At 41.8% G+C, this 17139-nt stretch overlaps 1 protein-coding gene across 7 annotated transcripts in view; it reads right to left on the bottom strand.

Annotated features, from left to right (window-relative positions):
* The window catches only part of MAGI1 (membrane associated guanylate kinase, WW and PDZ domain containing 1), a 432174-nt gene that overhangs the window by 109066 nt on the left and 305969 nt on the right, over positions 1 to 17139 (bottom strand). For all 7 annotated transcript variants that reach the window (XM_069966917.1, XM_069966921.1, XM_069966920.1 and 4 more), the window contains exon 3: positions 1245 to 1364. In XM_069966917.1, coding sequence (XP_069823018.1) covers positions 1245 to 1364 — 120 coding nt within the window. The remainder of the gene's footprint in view (positions 1 to 1244; positions 1365 to 17139) is intronic.

Raw genomic sequence — 17139 nt, 5'->3', positions numbered from 1 at the left:
CAGGTCTGCTGAGAGACACAGATTCCAATGAATTATTCTATAGGAAAATTGTAAAATGGATAGTTTATATCGCAAAGGACTCGACCCAGCAGATGTAAACTGCAAACAGAGCAAGCGGATGGGAACTGAGGCACATAAAGGACAGCTACCTTTACCCTCAGATACAGGAATCCTCCTCCCTTACCCTATAGTGACAGCCTTAAAACATTCATTCAAGGCCAGGGTTCATTCTTTTGCAATGATCTTTACAGCCTAGCGTATTCTAAAGTACAATATCTGATTTGCATTTCTGAGACAGTGTACATATGTGTATAAGGTTTTTAATATTCAAATTTTTGAGTTTAAGCCTTGACAATTTTCACAGCAGAGTTCAAACAGTTGTGGGTATTTGGCAAAAACCATGTCAGAAATACACCTGAAACTAAAAGTTGTCTGAACCCACTGGCGACCAGGTGTATAACAGCCTTCTGACTCTACTCTGACAGATAATGCTAATGGACAGAAGATCAGGTATGTTGGATTTTTATAATCTAACACTATTGTTCTGGGATAGATAAGCAAATGTCAGTATGTCTGTATTGCTTACCTCTCCCAAAGAGAACACATGAGCATTTGGTCATGTCAAACATCATATATAGGGAGGACGAGAAAGATAACTTTCCTAAATTGATAATCGGGAAAGGATTATTGAAAATGTATGGCCACCTGTAGCCTAAAAGGACCTTCATAGAATCTGCCAGGTCTTTGGTGCCTCAAAAAGTGGCCCCAGAATCTGACAGGTCAGGAGAAGAGTGCTCCATCGCTGTTCTTCTGAGTGCTCTAAAGTCCTGCAGAGAGGAGTAAATTACTTACGCACTGCGGCCATGCCATGGCTTCAGTTACCTTTCACCCAGGTAGTGGTGACTGAATGAATGCAGGGAGAAGTCACGACAGTCACAACAACGATCAAGTCATTTTCTCCACTCTGTGTGATTGTGAAGTGCTCAGGAAAACAGCACAGGAACTGACTTGTCCTGACCTATCAAGTCACTTGAGCCTCACAAAGTGGCCTTGCGACCTGACAGGTTTCCTTCAAACGGGGTTTCCACAATTAAAAGAAATGGACTAGAAACAATGTCTTTCTAGCTCATGGAATGTTTCTAGTATGGCAACTCTTCAATGGAAAGGGTGGAAACATAAGCATGGGGGGGGGGGGGGGTATTCTGCAGAATTGTAGACAATCCCTTTAAACCTTGTGCACATACCTTCATATGTCCCAACTTCAAGTAGAGTTCCACTCTGTTCCAGTGCCAAAAACTCCTGTACTGTCAGAAATCTGTAGTCCACACCAGGGACTTCTCCTTCTCTAGGTGGGCGTGTTGTGCCTACAAGACGGGGAGAAAAAAAATCAGCATTAAAACAGAAATTGTATCAGATTTAATCGAAAGTAAACTACAAACAAATCTAAAAAAACAAAACTAATAGGACACAATGGGTTTGCTTATGTTGTGGAATTGGGACGTGGTCTCCTTGCACCTGAAGTTCCAGAGGAACAAGACCTAACCTTCCCCCATAACAAAGAGTCTAAAGCCGGACATACACATTGGCTCTAACCATCTTACTGTATATATGGCTGATAATATTACAAACGTACATGTAGATGGTTAAGAAACCTTGTGATGTTCACTGAATAAATTCTCATCATGTATGACTTTAAAATATAAACTATAAAAAAAATATAAAGAAACGATCTGCCGATACATTTCAACTACAGAACAACCTTACCCCTGAAACCCTCACTAGACAAAGTCCTACCACACTGTGAGAGCGAGGGCTCAGATGATCTAACATCTGGTCTATGACACACAACCACAGGGAGGGGACAATGACACCAGCTGTCAGCTTCAGACAACACTCAGTAGCTGTATTGCCCTCAGCAAGAGAAAACCAACTCCGGCCCTTTGACACACAATATTTTATTTAGGAACGAATGATCACAAATGTAACACCCTCAGACAGTTGTCAAGGGCAATCCAAAGGCTTGTTAATAAAGTATCTCATATAAGTTCAGTGCAGAAGCAAAAGTCATCCCTGGTGCTGGGATGAAGTGTGAGCTACTTCACAGATAGGAAATTGTCCTTTGCATCTTGCAGTCATAACCCAAACAGCATCAAGGAGCTGCCGGAGTCCTTCCCGCACTACTTCACTATGAGAAGTGAGAGGGAAGTATTGCTGGCAAAGAAAACAGAGGAAGCCCATGAATTACCAAAGTAGAATGAATTGATACTGTACGATAGATAGATAGATAGATAGATAGATAGATAGATAGATAGATAGATAGAAGATAGATAGATAGATAGATAGATAGATAGATAGATAGATAGATAGGAGATAGATAGATAGATAGATAGATAGATAGATAGATAGATAGATAGATATGAAGATAGATAGATAGATAGATAGACAGATATAGAGAGTAGTAGGTAAACAGATTGATACAGAGATAGTAATACAATCCATACATAGATAGAGTAAATACAATCCATGGATAGGCAAATTATAGAACACCAGATATTATAGAACACCAGACATGGCTAGTTGCCTAGACGTGTATATAAATAGAGATAAGTAGACACACAGAATAATAGCTCGACTACAATGAAGCCTAGAACTACAGAATGATGGAGAAGACTTTCCATTAAATAGACAAAATAATAGTTTAAACCATAGAACAATGACAACGATAAAATTATACGTAGACAAAGAGATAGACAAAATAATGTTTGTAAATAAAGAATGATACCTATAACTAGAGAGCAATAAGGATGATAGATAGATAGATAGATAGATAGATAGATAGATAGATAGATAGATAGAAGGGAGATAGATAGATAGATAGATAGATAGATAGAAGGGAGATAGATAGATAGATAGATAGATAGATAGATAGATAGATAGGAAATAGATAGATAGATCATACCGAGCTTAGTACAAGTGTATCATCATACGCAGTACAGAACAATTCTATAGACTATTGTATCTACAAAACCAGACAAACACGTGTAAGACAGGTTGAACTTGACAGCCAAGTTTTCCAACTACTCCAGCTACAATGGTCTTACGTATATAGGTAATGTGTGCCAAGCAATCATTCATATTAAGTCACTATAACGCTGAGACAAGGGTGCATTAATTCTTCCTGCAGAAACTGGGTGGGATATCGGGTGGTGACGCACACAGAACTCCTTCCAGCAATAAAAGCATCCAAAACGGCCTAGTGCAGACATATCTACAGCCACCCCCAATCCTGACAGTGAGGTTTAAATATTTATTCTCTGGTAGGAGGATGCAAATCATTTTAAATTAAAATAATAGTATTAAAAGGCACAAGTCTTCAGCTTCATAACATATAATTACGGAGGTGGCAAACAGAGCAATATGCTGGGAAAATGCTCGCAAGATTTCTACTAGTATAAAAATTATGATGAATATTCAGATATGCAGGGATAGCAGAGCTGAATTGGTCACTTGATGCTTTCTTTTTGGCACTGTGAAAAAGTTTACCCCGTGGAAATCCACAGATAACACATACTATATCATCATGAAAAATTTTGTTCTGCTACATCTAAGCTGGGCAATAAACATAAAAATCCTACATAATGGTGATGGGGAAGTGGCATAATGTCCTTATAGTTTGTGGACATCACAGAAGGGAGTACTCTATTCAGAAACCCTTGTATAACCCAGAAGGTAGTAGAAAGTTTTCACTTTACGACCCATGGCTACTGTATAAGGTCTACTGTGTATGACAGACTGGACTGGGTGTGAGACAGAGCTGGCAAGGCCTACAATGTGTATCCTATGAGACAAAAGAGACACAATGAGACACAATGCCTACTCTAGGAGACAGAGTGGACAAGGTAAACTCTGGGGATGAGACAAGGCAGACCTAGCTTATCCATGCACCACACAGTTGCCCATCCCATTCAGTTTAAAGGGGTTATCCAGCGAAAATCTTTTTCTTTCAATCAACTGGTTTCAGAAAGTTATATAGATTTGTAATTTACTTCTATTTAAAAATTTTAAGTCTTCCCATACTTATCAGCTGCTGCATGTCCTACAGGAAGTGGTGTATTCTTTCCAGTCTGACACAATGCCAGAGGAGGAGAGGTTTTCTATGGGGATTTGCTGCTGCTGCTGCTCTGAACAGTTCATGTCATGGACAGAGGTGGCAGCAGAGAGCATTGTGTCAGACTGGAAAGAATACACCACTTTATGCAGGACATACAGCAGCTGATAAGTATGGGAAGACTTGAGATTTCTAAATAGAAGTAAATTACTAATCTATATAACTTTCTGAAACCAGTTGATTTAAAAGAAATAGATTTTAGCTGGACAACCCCTTTAATGGCTGGCATGTAATACTATGCCTCTCCTCCAGAGGCCGCTGCAGGGAAAATCAGGCATCAGCTGACTGACTAACCAGCTTACATTTGTCTCAAAAAGACAACCCCTTTAATAGGAAGGGTTTCAATGGAAACTCAGTATTGCACTGCAGGGTTCTGACTACATACAAGGGTCTCGTATCAGCATCCTATCATTGCAATGCAGCCATCTTATCTCCTCCTTTGTTGTACGCATTATCTGATAATATGTCAGGACTGGCATTCTCTAGGTAATTGCTTTGGATTTGAACAAATATTTAAAGCAGGGCTGGAAAGAGACAGAAGAGACAGGGTGGGTAGGGAGGTGTGAAGCCAACCTTCCCCCCACTGTCTCCTGAATAAAGTGACAAGCTGTTTGCTGGACACACGCTCGGCAGATGGCAAAATCAAAGGGTTTTCTAAGCCGTCTGGATGTGTACAATGATTACAAACCTCACTTGAAACAAACCCACAATGTTTGCTTTCGAAAAGGAGCAAAGCAAATACATTTTGCATAAAAAAGTGTCCGTGTTGTTACAACACTGATTCACATATTCACAGCTAAAGTGTTTGCTGCAGATTGTATTTGAAGTTGAAAAAAAGTTAAAAAAAAAGTAAAAAAAATGAAAATAGCCTGAGTTTATGGAATGTTCCCAGTTAACTTCTTTTACTTGCCGGATAAACGCTCAATACAGCAATTTCTACATAGGCTCCTCAGATTCGTCGCAGGATGGTCTGTGACTGGCAACATACACATGGACCTCTGCATGACACATTGAAATCTAGATTTCCCTTCAAGTATACCTAAAGTTTTGACATAATGACACATCAGAAGTTTTAACCGTTAAGGTTCTGGAAGGGGCATAACTACCACTGTAGCAGCCATAGCGGCTGCTATGGGGCCCGCCACATCAGGGGGCCCCATTAGCTGCTCCTGCAATACACTGGGCCCCCTGAGCTGTAATCCTTTGCATCACCAGGTGGCCAAATGGGACCCCTGGGTTCTGTAAATGTCCCTTTAACTAGTGTACCTTACCCCAGTTAAATTAGTGTGGATGGGCATGCTTTCAGTGGACACCTGCTCTAGGTGTGGTGGGGGGAAGGGTACATGGATCCATATGATTTGGCTTTGTCCAGTCATTTAAAACTTCTGGTCCAAAGTGCATCACTTACTGAATGCGGAGTTGGGGCTTCCGGGAGTATGCACACCGGAAAATAGTCTGCTTGGTCTGGTAAATGATTTGGTACCTACTAAATATAGCCGTATTCTGTAAAGGTTTATGCTATATTATGCCAGTAAAACAATTCTACTGAATTGGAAACCTCCTAAGCGTCCTACTTTGTCCCACTGGCTGAAACTGGTAGATGACGTTTGGAAATGTATAATGCTACATATTCGGCAAGAGGCACCCCTTAAAGGTTCTATCACATTTGGGAACCGTGGTTATCTGCCAAAACAACTTTAGCTGGGTTGAGGGGTGAGGCACAGCTCCCAATCAAATGGAGGGTGAATGGAGTGTTGAGGACTTGGATTTAGTTTATACCTTGATGCCACATCCTGGCCACCCTCGTTTTGTTAGGCACTCTGTTGCATAGGCCGCTGTATAATAGTGAGGTTGACCTGCATATTTCCCATTGATCTGAGGGTTGAAATGTACTACTGCTGTAGCCTTTTACTTACTAGTATGGATGTTTTGTCTCTGTTGCTATTAGTTTATGCCTTTTACTGTTAAATCTTAAAAGCAATATATAAAACCTTTTAAAAATGTCCCTTTAACTGAAAGCACTCCTGTCAAGCACATGCAGTTATGACTATACTTGATGGCTTTGTGGTCAGTTGGAAAAGCAGGGGGCTCCAATCAAAAGTTTGCTATAGGGCCCAGACGTTTCTAGTTATGCCCTTGGTTCTGGATGCTGAGATTCTGGATTCATGACTGAAATGAAGAGACAGAGGAGCAGAGTAAGCTCCTCAGAAAGCTGAACAAGCAGTCTAAAGAATCAAGGAAAGGCAAAATGATATTCCTGTTATTATAAGGGATCATTCATGGTTTATGTTGGTCAGCCAGGGTGGAGAATGGCTACAAAGAGCATCTTTGCATCTGGATGAACTGATACGTATATGTATTACATGGATGGCCTATTGACTCATGATGAAATGCTCCATCTGCCCTGTAGAGGCGCTACAGGAGAATGGAAAAGTCATGTTCTACCAGATGCATTTGGTAGGTGAAAATGGAAGGCAAAATGACTTTAGTATCAGACTACATGTGGTTTCTTTGTAGTCTGTTACTATGGAAATTCATAGGTCTATTTAGGATCTGTATATATGACAGCATTTTTTGAATGGGTTGATCAGTTTAGAAAACCCATTATCAAATACCCTATTCTCAAATTCTTGTTAATAGAGGGGATAACTGTTTGGGACCCTTATGTCAACAATTATGTCTCTTTCTGGGGAACCTGTCCTGTTGTTCAACCAACTGACCTGTATGGGCCCTGTATATTATTTACATTTATATATTATTTATATGCTTGTTTAGGGGGAAGCAGAACACTTACTGCCAGGTTTACCCACAGATTACAGCTTGAAGGAACGCTCTGTAATCACTTTTTTGTTAAAAGAGTATTCCAATCTAGGGTGGTTATGCCCTATTCAGAGTATGAAAAGTATGGGCAGAATAGGAAAGAAATTGGGGGGGGGGGGGGAGCAGGTGGTCCAACCTCTGGGGCCTCCTGTGATCTCAAAACTTTTAACTTGAGTGTAGATGCATTGTGCATGTAGTGATATGCGACATGGAGAATCGCTTTAGCCAAGACTATTTGCAAGGCTGCAATTAGAGCAAAAGAAAAATGTTTGCGAAGTTGTATATTCCCATTAAGGAAAAAAAAAAACATTAGAATAAGCTCTTTGAAGGTCTATATGTTGAGAGCATTGTACAGTCTGAGTACTATTGCTATTTATAAAATGTGATTTGTGTTTTAGGTTCATTCACCGAGATCACAGTCTTTACCAACCATCGGTTTACTCTTACACGCCAGATCATGGAAGACTATAGCAGAACACTGGTCAGGTTCTCCGCTTTCAATGCAATTACATACACGGTTCCAGTTAAACTTCCCATGGGGGTTGCTTACAAGGTTCACACCATCTACAGTAATCTCTACATGCTGTTTATATGTAGTCAAGTATTGGTTACTGTTTGTCCATGGGGGCCGAGGAGTATTAATGGGTTGTACATTGTCGGACCAGCTTATGTTTTTTTATTAATAAGCAGAGTCACACTCTTGGCAGTTCTTTCTCAGCTTATATAACCAAAAACATAGTGATCGATTGTCCTTGTGAGGCATTTCCTAGCAGAGGAGTGGACAAATTACTATATGCTTTTGGAATCCATCAGACACCCCCACTCCTGATTTGTTTAGCTGTTATGCAATAAATAGTTTTCTATACAACAACAGAAATAATTTCCTTAAGGTTTTGGCCTTTCAAGTCACATTGGCTCTCTGGCTATCGGGATTTCTCCATCTTGCAGCATTATAGACAATTATAGATCACCATACAACTAGGTGTGTATTGTAGGGGTATGATCCCATATTGCAGCTACCACATCCAGACATCACCTCCCCCAGGTACAGTGCCAGTAACACTGCCATATTACCAGCAAAGTCATGCAGCCATCGATCACCGATGGTAACTGCAATGAAACTTTTCAGTGTTTCGGGTGGTTCCATATTAGGCGGATCGCTGAAACTTTTACACAAGCCAATTATTGGCTGAAGGAGCATTTCTAGCAACGTTCGATCCATATAAAAGGGGCTTTAGAAGAGTGTTTCTTTCATTGTGTCGAGATGTGTGTCGTTGTTCAAAAGCATAATTCTTCTAGACAGGCTGTAAGGGATACTTTCTGTTGCCAGTAGAAAAGAGATGGGGTGTTAGCTGAATAGAGGGTTCATAGATTTTGCTGTGAGCACAGCCAGCAGCCATGTCTGTGGAACTAGGACACAACACCACTAACCCCCATTGCAGTAGATACATATAGGTATTTGTAACACCAAGGAATGACATTCCCTCTTCATACTATAGATTAGGGTAAGTTGGGGTTCAGCGCCTCTGTGTTCCATATCTGTGTGTATTATGGTTTTCATTTAGAGCAACATGGTAGCCTAAGATCCATTCAATGTAGTCAGGTTAGCCCATTAGATATATTGTAAAACAATCTACAAGTAAGCCACGCATGTTTCTGTAGTCATCCTAGCATCTAATATGTTCAAACAGCATCACAAACATCAAATTTTAAAGTAGTCATAAGACACTAAAAAGTCAGATTATTCTGAGTCAGAGGTTACACAAAAGACAAATATATCGTGATGTTTTTGTATGTGCGGATTCAGATTTAGCTTGGGCAACACGCCATGAATATTTCCTTTTTGTGCCTAATAAAGGGGTAAAAAAAAGTTTAACTTCGCAAAAAATCTGAAAAGAAAACCCGCATTGCTTCTGAGTGGTGGGGCACAACATTTTTTTTTATAATGGCACTGTTCTAGCATAGAAACAGTAACAGAATCAGTGTTTCTCTCGTTAGTGTGGGAGAAGGGTTATTGAAGGGCCCTACCAGCTCATTCTGCCTTGGAAAGTCTGATAAGAGACACATTATTTGGTCAAGTTAGGAAGTCAAAAGACGTAAAAAAAAATACCAACAAAGAATACAATACACACTTCAAGGGGGCAACCTTATACAGGCAGATGTCTTGCTACAATCAATGGTAAGTGACATACCTGCCCTAAAGCTGCCCACACACTTTGCCCAATTTTGGCCATTTCAAAAATTCAACTGATCAATGTACATTAAAAAGGTAATGGGACTTTTTGGGGGTAACCAATTTTTCAAATGTATATGCCCAATCTGATACAGGCTATGTTCACACTCTGTCTTTTTTTCTTGTAAAATACGGAAACAATGGCCGTTCACACAAAGGATAGAATAATGACCGTTGTTCGCATCAGCTGTCAAATTAATGTTTAGGACATTTATTGGTGGCCACTATTTAGCAAGCAATGCCCGTTATTTTAAGTTGTCCACACACAGATTTTTTTTTTTTTGCCATCCGTCTTTTCAATCTTAACTTAAATAACGTACCAAAGGCTGTCATTGCAATGACAGTCCCCTATGTATGTTGAATAACAGCTGTTATTTGGTAATCAAAACAACAGCCATTATTTTGAGTATCAAAATCGTTAAGTGAACATAGCCTTAAGCCCCTATTATTCGGAGAGGCATAGAGCAGCAAATGATCGCTTACAGTGCTCGTTTGCTCCTCGTCCCTGTTCGCTGCCACCGCTATTACATGCAACGGCAGTGAGAGGGCAAGTGAGGGGGGGGGGGGGATGGCGGGGAGCTGCGGGGGGGAGGGGCTGCCTGGGTGATTGCTAGATCGTCTGGGCAGCCCATAGGGTATAGCGGCATTTTGCTGCTGCCGCTCCTTTTCCATGGAGCGACGGCAGCAGATCGCTGCTAGCAGTCGTTTGTATTTCAGCATGAACAGTGTGGGCTGATCGTTGCCTTCTATTACACGGGAATGGAATGTTCACAGCCACATGCTGTGCAAGACTAAATGTCACAGTGACCGATGTGAATTTGATGTTTACGGCCGACTTTAAGTAAACTAGGTTTCAGTGCATAAATTTTGCCACCCAACCCAAGGTATTTCAACAAAAAAAAGTTTAATACCTCTCCTACAGATATCTCTATGTTCACAAATAATATAACTTCTGTTTTAGGCCAGTTATATAGGGCCGGTAATATAAGTGCAAGCAATGAAGTTTCCATTTACGTAAAAGGAGAAGTAAAGATTCTCATCAAAGATCAAAAGAAGCAAAAACTGAGATTGAGACACACATTGGGAAAAGTGAAAAAACTTTTTGATAAAAACATTCACAAGACTCCTCTGGTCCTCATCTTATTCCACCTTCATCTGTTGACAAGACGTAGAACTCTGACACTTGTTATAGGTTGGCTACTAAGGAAAGAATCACTATTATAAAGAATTTTCTTTCGCATTCAACAAACACAACAAAACACTGGACACATGTTACAAGGGTAAACTTCACATTTTTACCCTGTCGACTTAAAGGAAGATAGAGATGGCCTAATGGAACCGTGGGTGGCCAATTTCTGAAGGGGGAAAAAAAAAAAAAAAGAGAGAGAGAGAACACTCTGCTTTTATGTCAACAAATTGAACAGTACACTTCCCTCAACACTATCTGATTTGCGGTGGGTGATCTGATCTACAAAAGAGACGCTTGAAATGTTTGCTGTCATAACGGTGACAGACAAGATGACCTGACCTGTATCTCTGTAGGGTAATCCTGGCGGAAAGAAGTATCCTGAAACTGTACAAAGTCAATAGTGATCCAACATGGCAAAGGATGTAAGAAAAGAGAGTAAATCTAGATGGTTTTGGAAACAAGCTGAATTTTAAATGAAAAAAAAAACTAAAACCTAAAAGACAGCCTGAGGTAGAAGGGCCGGCTCTAGGTGTTTCTGGGCCCTTGGGTGATAGAGTCAAATTGGCCTCTGGCTACCTCACCTGCAGTTTAGTACAGAGTTTGTCAGGGGCGGGCTGGGCCGGGGGGCAGGGGGGCATATGCCCCCCGGGCTGGTCTTCCCCCAGCTGTCAGGGCCGCATGGCTGCTGACAGCTGGCTGGAGTCCTCAGCGCCTCCCCTGCTTACAGCCCCGGCCTCTTCAGTTTTATTTACCTGTGGCTTGCTGTGGATCCGGACTGTGATGGAAGCGGCCGCTGAAGCCCCGCCCCCCCCATTACGTTAAGCCCCGCCCCCTTTATGGCCATTATGCTTTCTATAAGCCTATGAGGCTTATGGTAAAAAGCAAACTGCTGTACGCAGTATCTTCCTCCGGCCACCAGAGTGCGCTCTCTCCTCCCAGCTCGTTCTCCTGTGTCTGGGCTAGAAGAGCCTGAAGACAGAGAAGATGGTGTCTGCAGAAAGCCAGGTACCTACACAGCAGGACATAGGGCAGGGGGAGGGGACCAAGGCTCTCCAGATGTTGCAAAACTACAACTCCCATCATACCTGGGCAGCCATAGGCTGTCCATGCATGATGGGAGTTGTAGTTTTGCAACAGCTGAAGAGCCAAGGTTCCCTATCCCTGACATATAGGATACATATACACAGGAGACCTACACAGGAGGATACATATATACAGGAGACCTACCCAGGAGGATACATATATACAGGAGGAGACATACAGAGGAGTATATAGAGGATACATATATACAGGAGGATACATATATACAGGAGGAGACATATATACAGGAGTATATAGAGGATACATATATACAGGAGACCTACACAGGAGGATACATATATACAGGAGGAGACATACAGAGGAGTATATAGAGGATACATATATACAGGAGGATACATATATACAGGAGGAGACATATATACGGGGGTACATGGAGGATACATATATACAGGAGGATACATATATACAGGAGGAGACATACAGAGGTGTATATAGAGGATACATATATACAGGAGGATACATATATACAGGAGGAGACATATATACAGGGGTACATGGAGGATACATATACACAGGAGGATATATATATACAGGAGGAGACATACAGAGGAGTATATAGAGGATACATATATACAGGAGGAGACATACAGAGGAGTATATAGAGGATACATATATACAGGAGGAGACATATATACAGGGGTACATAGAGTATACATATATACAAGAGGAGACATACAGAGGAATTAGGGCTGGGTGAGTAATCAAATTAATTCGCCCAGAAGGTTAGAATCGATTAGATTTTTTGTGAAAATCTTAAATTAAATTTTCACAAAAAATCATTGCAGGCGGAGCAGCATGGATTGTCGGGTTGGCGGCCGGGCAAGAGGTGCAGGTCAAGCGGGCGGCGTGGAGGTGAGGTGCATGGCGGGCTTATGGCGGTGCGTGGAGTGTCGGGCCGGAGGTGAGGTGCAGGGCGGTCGGGCAGTCCGCCTAACAGAGCTGCGACTGACCTGCCTGAGCTATAAATATCACGTCCTGCTCCCCTCCTGGCCACACGTGCAGGTCCCCGGTCTCTGGAGCAGGCCGCAGGGACTGTAGTGGTGATATCACCACTACAGTCCCTGCGGCCTCCTTCAAAGACCGGGGACCTGCACGTGTGGCGGGGAGAGGAACTTGTGTGCCAGGGTGAGAGGAAGAGGAGGAGGGCTATGTGCACTCCTGCCCCAATCACCCCCAGCTGCCCCAGTCCCCCTAGAGTCACCCCCAGTCTGCCTCAGTGCCCCTCAATCACCCCCAGTCTGCCCCAGTCCCCCTCAGTCACCCCCAGTCTTTCCCATTTCCCCTCCGTCATCCCCAGTCTGCCCCAGTCCCCCTTCAGTCAACTCCAACTGTCCCCAGTCCCCCTTCAGTCACCCCCAGTTTGCCCCATACAACCCCAGCTCTCCCAGTCACCCCCAGCTCCCCCAGTTTGCCCCATACACCCCCAGCTCTCCCAGTCTCCCCCAGCTCCCCCAGTTTGCCCCATACACCCCCAGCTCTCCCAGTCACCCCCAGCTCCCCCAGTTTGCCCCATACACCCCCAGCTCTCCCAGTCACCCCCAGCTCCCCCAGTTTGCCCCATACACCCCCAGCTCCCCCAGTTTCCCCCAGTGACCCCTCAGCTATACCCGTATTACTACTACACCCCTCATCTTTACCTGTACTACTACAGCCCACATCTGTACCTGTACTACTAATCCCCCTCATCTGTACTACTAATACACCCCTCATTTATACCTGTACTACTACACCCCTCATCTATACCTGTACTACTACTACTACACCCCTCATCTATACCTGTACTACTACTACTACACCCCTCATCTATACCTGTACTACTACTACACCCCCATCTATACCTGTACTACTACTACACCCCCATCTATACCTGTACTACTACTACACCACTTATCTATACCTGTACTACTACTACACTCCTCGTCTATACCTGTACTACTACTACTACTACTACTACACCCCCATCTATACCTGTACTACTACTACTACACCCCTCATCTATACCTGTACTACTACTACACCCCCATCTATACCTGTACTACTACACCCCTCATCTATACCTGTACTACTACTACTAATCCCCTCATCTGTATTACTAATACACCCCATATCTATACCTGTACTACTACTACACCCCCATCTATACCTGTACTACTACACCCCTCATCTATACCTGTACTACTACTACACCCCCATCTATACCTGTACTACTACTACACTCCTCATCTGTACCTGTACTACTACTACACCCCCATCTATACCTGTACTACTACTACTACACCCCTCATCTATACCTGTACTACTACTACACCCCCATCTATACCTGTACTACTACACCCCTCATCTATACCTGTACTACTACTACTAATCCCCTCATCTGTATTACTAATACACCCCATATCTATACCTGTACTACTACTACTAATCCCCCTCATCTGTACTACTAATACACCCCTCATTTATACCTGTACTACCACACCCCTCATCTTTACCTGTACTACTACTACACCCCTCATCTTTACCTGTACTACTACTACTACTAATCCCCTCATCTGTATTACTAATACCCCCCATATCTATACCTGTACTACCTCACCCCTCATCTTTACCTGTACTACTACACCCCTTATTCACTATACCTCCACTACTACACCCTACCTAGATGAAGGCACCAGTGGTATGGTGGTATAAGTAACTACCGTATGTGGTGAAGGAGTGGTGATAATATTTGTTACTTATATAATGGTAATAGATGATGTGGCTATGGGGTCATAGAGCGCAGTTATGGGCGTGGCTATGTCCCTCTTTCCCCCCAGCAAAAGTTGGGGGGTATGCATATATACAGGAGTACATAGAGAAGATATATATACAGAAGTATATAGATGATACATACAGTATATACAGTAGTACATAGAGGAGACATATATACTGAAGTATATAGATGATACATATATACAGGAGTACATAGAGGATACATCATATATCCTCTATGTACTCCTATATATATGTCTCCTCTATGTACTCCTGTATATATGCATCCTCTATGTACTCCTGTATATATGCATCCTCTATGTACTCCTGTATATATGCATCCTCTATGTACTGCTGTATATATGTCTCCTCTGTACTGCTGTATATATGTCTCCTCTATGTACTGCTGTATATATGTCTCCTCTATGTACTCCTGTATATATGCATCCTCTATGTACTGCTGTGTAGGTCTCCTCCTGTGTGTATATATATATATATATATATATATATATATATATATATATATATATATATATCTATATATATATATATATATATATATATATATATTTATATATATATTTACACTGATCCAAATTTTCCTGCATTGCATATTCCCTCGTGAATATATATATATATATATATATATATATATATATACACGCACACATAGGAGGAGACCTACACAGCAGTACATAGAGGATACATATATACAGCAGTACATAGAGGATACATATATACAGGAGGAGACATACACAGCAGTACATAGAGGATACATATATACAGGAGTAGACATACACAGCAGTACATAGAGGATACATATATACAGGAGTAGACATACACAGCAGTGCATAGAGGGGACATATATACAGGAGGAGACATATACAGGAGTACATAGAGGATACATATATACAGGAGTACATAGAGGATACATATAAGTATGTGTGTTTGTTGTTTTGTTTATTATTATTTTTACTAATGGGGGGTGCACACACGAGGGGGGTGTTCTAAAAAGAGGAATGCCTATACCCACAGGACCACAGAAGTGATATAAACTATTGTAAAAAAAAATACAGAAACCCCAGCTTTCCCAGCATCTTGTATTTGTAGTCAGTATAATGGAGGTCACCCAGCTTTTCCACCATCTTATACTCAGTATGATGGAGGTCACCCAGCTTTCCAGCATCATATACTCAGTATGATAGAGGTCACCCAGCATTCCTAGCATCTGTCTATGGGTACGTTCCGTGTCATCGCTGAGCCGCCCCATAGACTTATACAGGAAAGTGACTTCTGATCCCTTCACAGGGCACAGTAGGATATTTGCTCACAAATGACGAAGATGTTATAGGTAAGGGCCAGAGTGGTCCTTAAAGGATGGGCCGCCAGCCTGCTACTTATGGGCCAGTGCTGTGTGCTTGCCCCCCGGGCTAAAATTTGCCAGCCAGCCCCTGAGCTCAAAGCTCCGTACCCTCATACAGAAAGACCTTTAACCAGTCTTATAATGGTCATTAATAAACTACACAGCAAATGGTCATTTATACGGTGGATATGTGCAGCTTATGATTATCGGGGCCGGTTATTACACATGTTCATCTTCACTATTACATTGTTGACATTTACTTTTCTAATGAGAGCCCAACACTTTCCGCCATGTATTGTCTTTTATATCGCAATATAATCAGATTTTACCAATCATATTTAAGAAATGTTATTAGACGAAGGTCCGGGGTAGCGAGGATGAGATTTACCCGTTCATAGACAATTTCCAATTACTTTAAGACAGCTGTCATGTGTAACGAGGATTCTTCTACGCTTATCATTTATACTACTAATTGTATGTATGTAACAAGGCTTCTGCACCTGGGCCATGTATGTAATCTTGTTAACTGTGCAAACACCTGCAACATGATATAACAGAAGGCTTTATGGAATCATTCATTCTTTACATATTGCACAGTAATTGTGTATTGCACAGTTGTCTAACTTAAAGGCCATGCACCTTCAGTAATATAATGGAGATAAATGAGATGGGCACACAGGGATTGGGATGCAGAAAGCATGCTTTACAGAACAGGTGTTATATCAGTTGCAAAAACTATAATTCCCATCATGTCTGGACAGTCAAAGCCAAGGCTTTGTTTTTGCAACAGCTGGAGGGCCACAAGTTTGACACCTTTGCGTTACAGGGAACACCCACTGAACTCTTAACTTGCAGCTGCACATGCAGACATGCCAGAGAAGGTGGGCCTTTAAAATACGATGTTTAGCCCCATAGTACAATGTAACCAAAGCTGTTTGATAACTTAGGAGATGTACTCCAGATCAAGCAACTGCCACCAGGTAGTTCATCCTAAAGGGGTTGTACAAGATAAGGGTCAGGCATGATGGAATTTCACTGCCCAATTCCTGTGGTCTCGGTAGAAGCCTGGTTGCTCTTACCCCCTAGCCATGCAGAACATTTATTTGCCTAGGAAGGACGGGAGAGATGAACGTCAGAGAATGATCATTGAGCCAACGGTCATTGATGGTATATGGCTACCTTTAGTCACTACTGAAAATGCAACCTAAGGGTATGTTCACACATAGTATTTCTGACAGTCTTTTGGTCAGTCTTTTTTCAAACAAAACCAGGAGTGGGCTGAAAACATAAAAATTGTGCAAATTTTTCCATTATAATTTTGCCCTATCAGTTCCACTCCTAATTATAAGGAATGGTTACGCTAAAGGGGCTCTATGTATTTTATATATTAGGGTACATTTTTTTCTCTGTGTAAGGGAGGGGGCAAGCACTGAAGCTCCCATTGATTTTAATGGAAGCTTTAGAACATAATTGCAAGGTAAAGACGTGACATGTCTGTTTTGTTTCTCACGATTCCT

Source organism: Dendropsophus ebraccatus, chromosome 4, assembly GCF_027789765.1.
Source record: "Dendropsophus ebraccatus isolate aDenEbr1 chromosome 4, aDenEbr1.pat, whole genome shotgun sequence".
NCBI lineage: Eukaryota > Metazoa > Chordata > Amphibia > Anura > Hylidae > Dendropsophus > Dendropsophus ebraccatus.
This window is presented reverse-complemented; position numbering and strand designations above follow the sequence as displayed.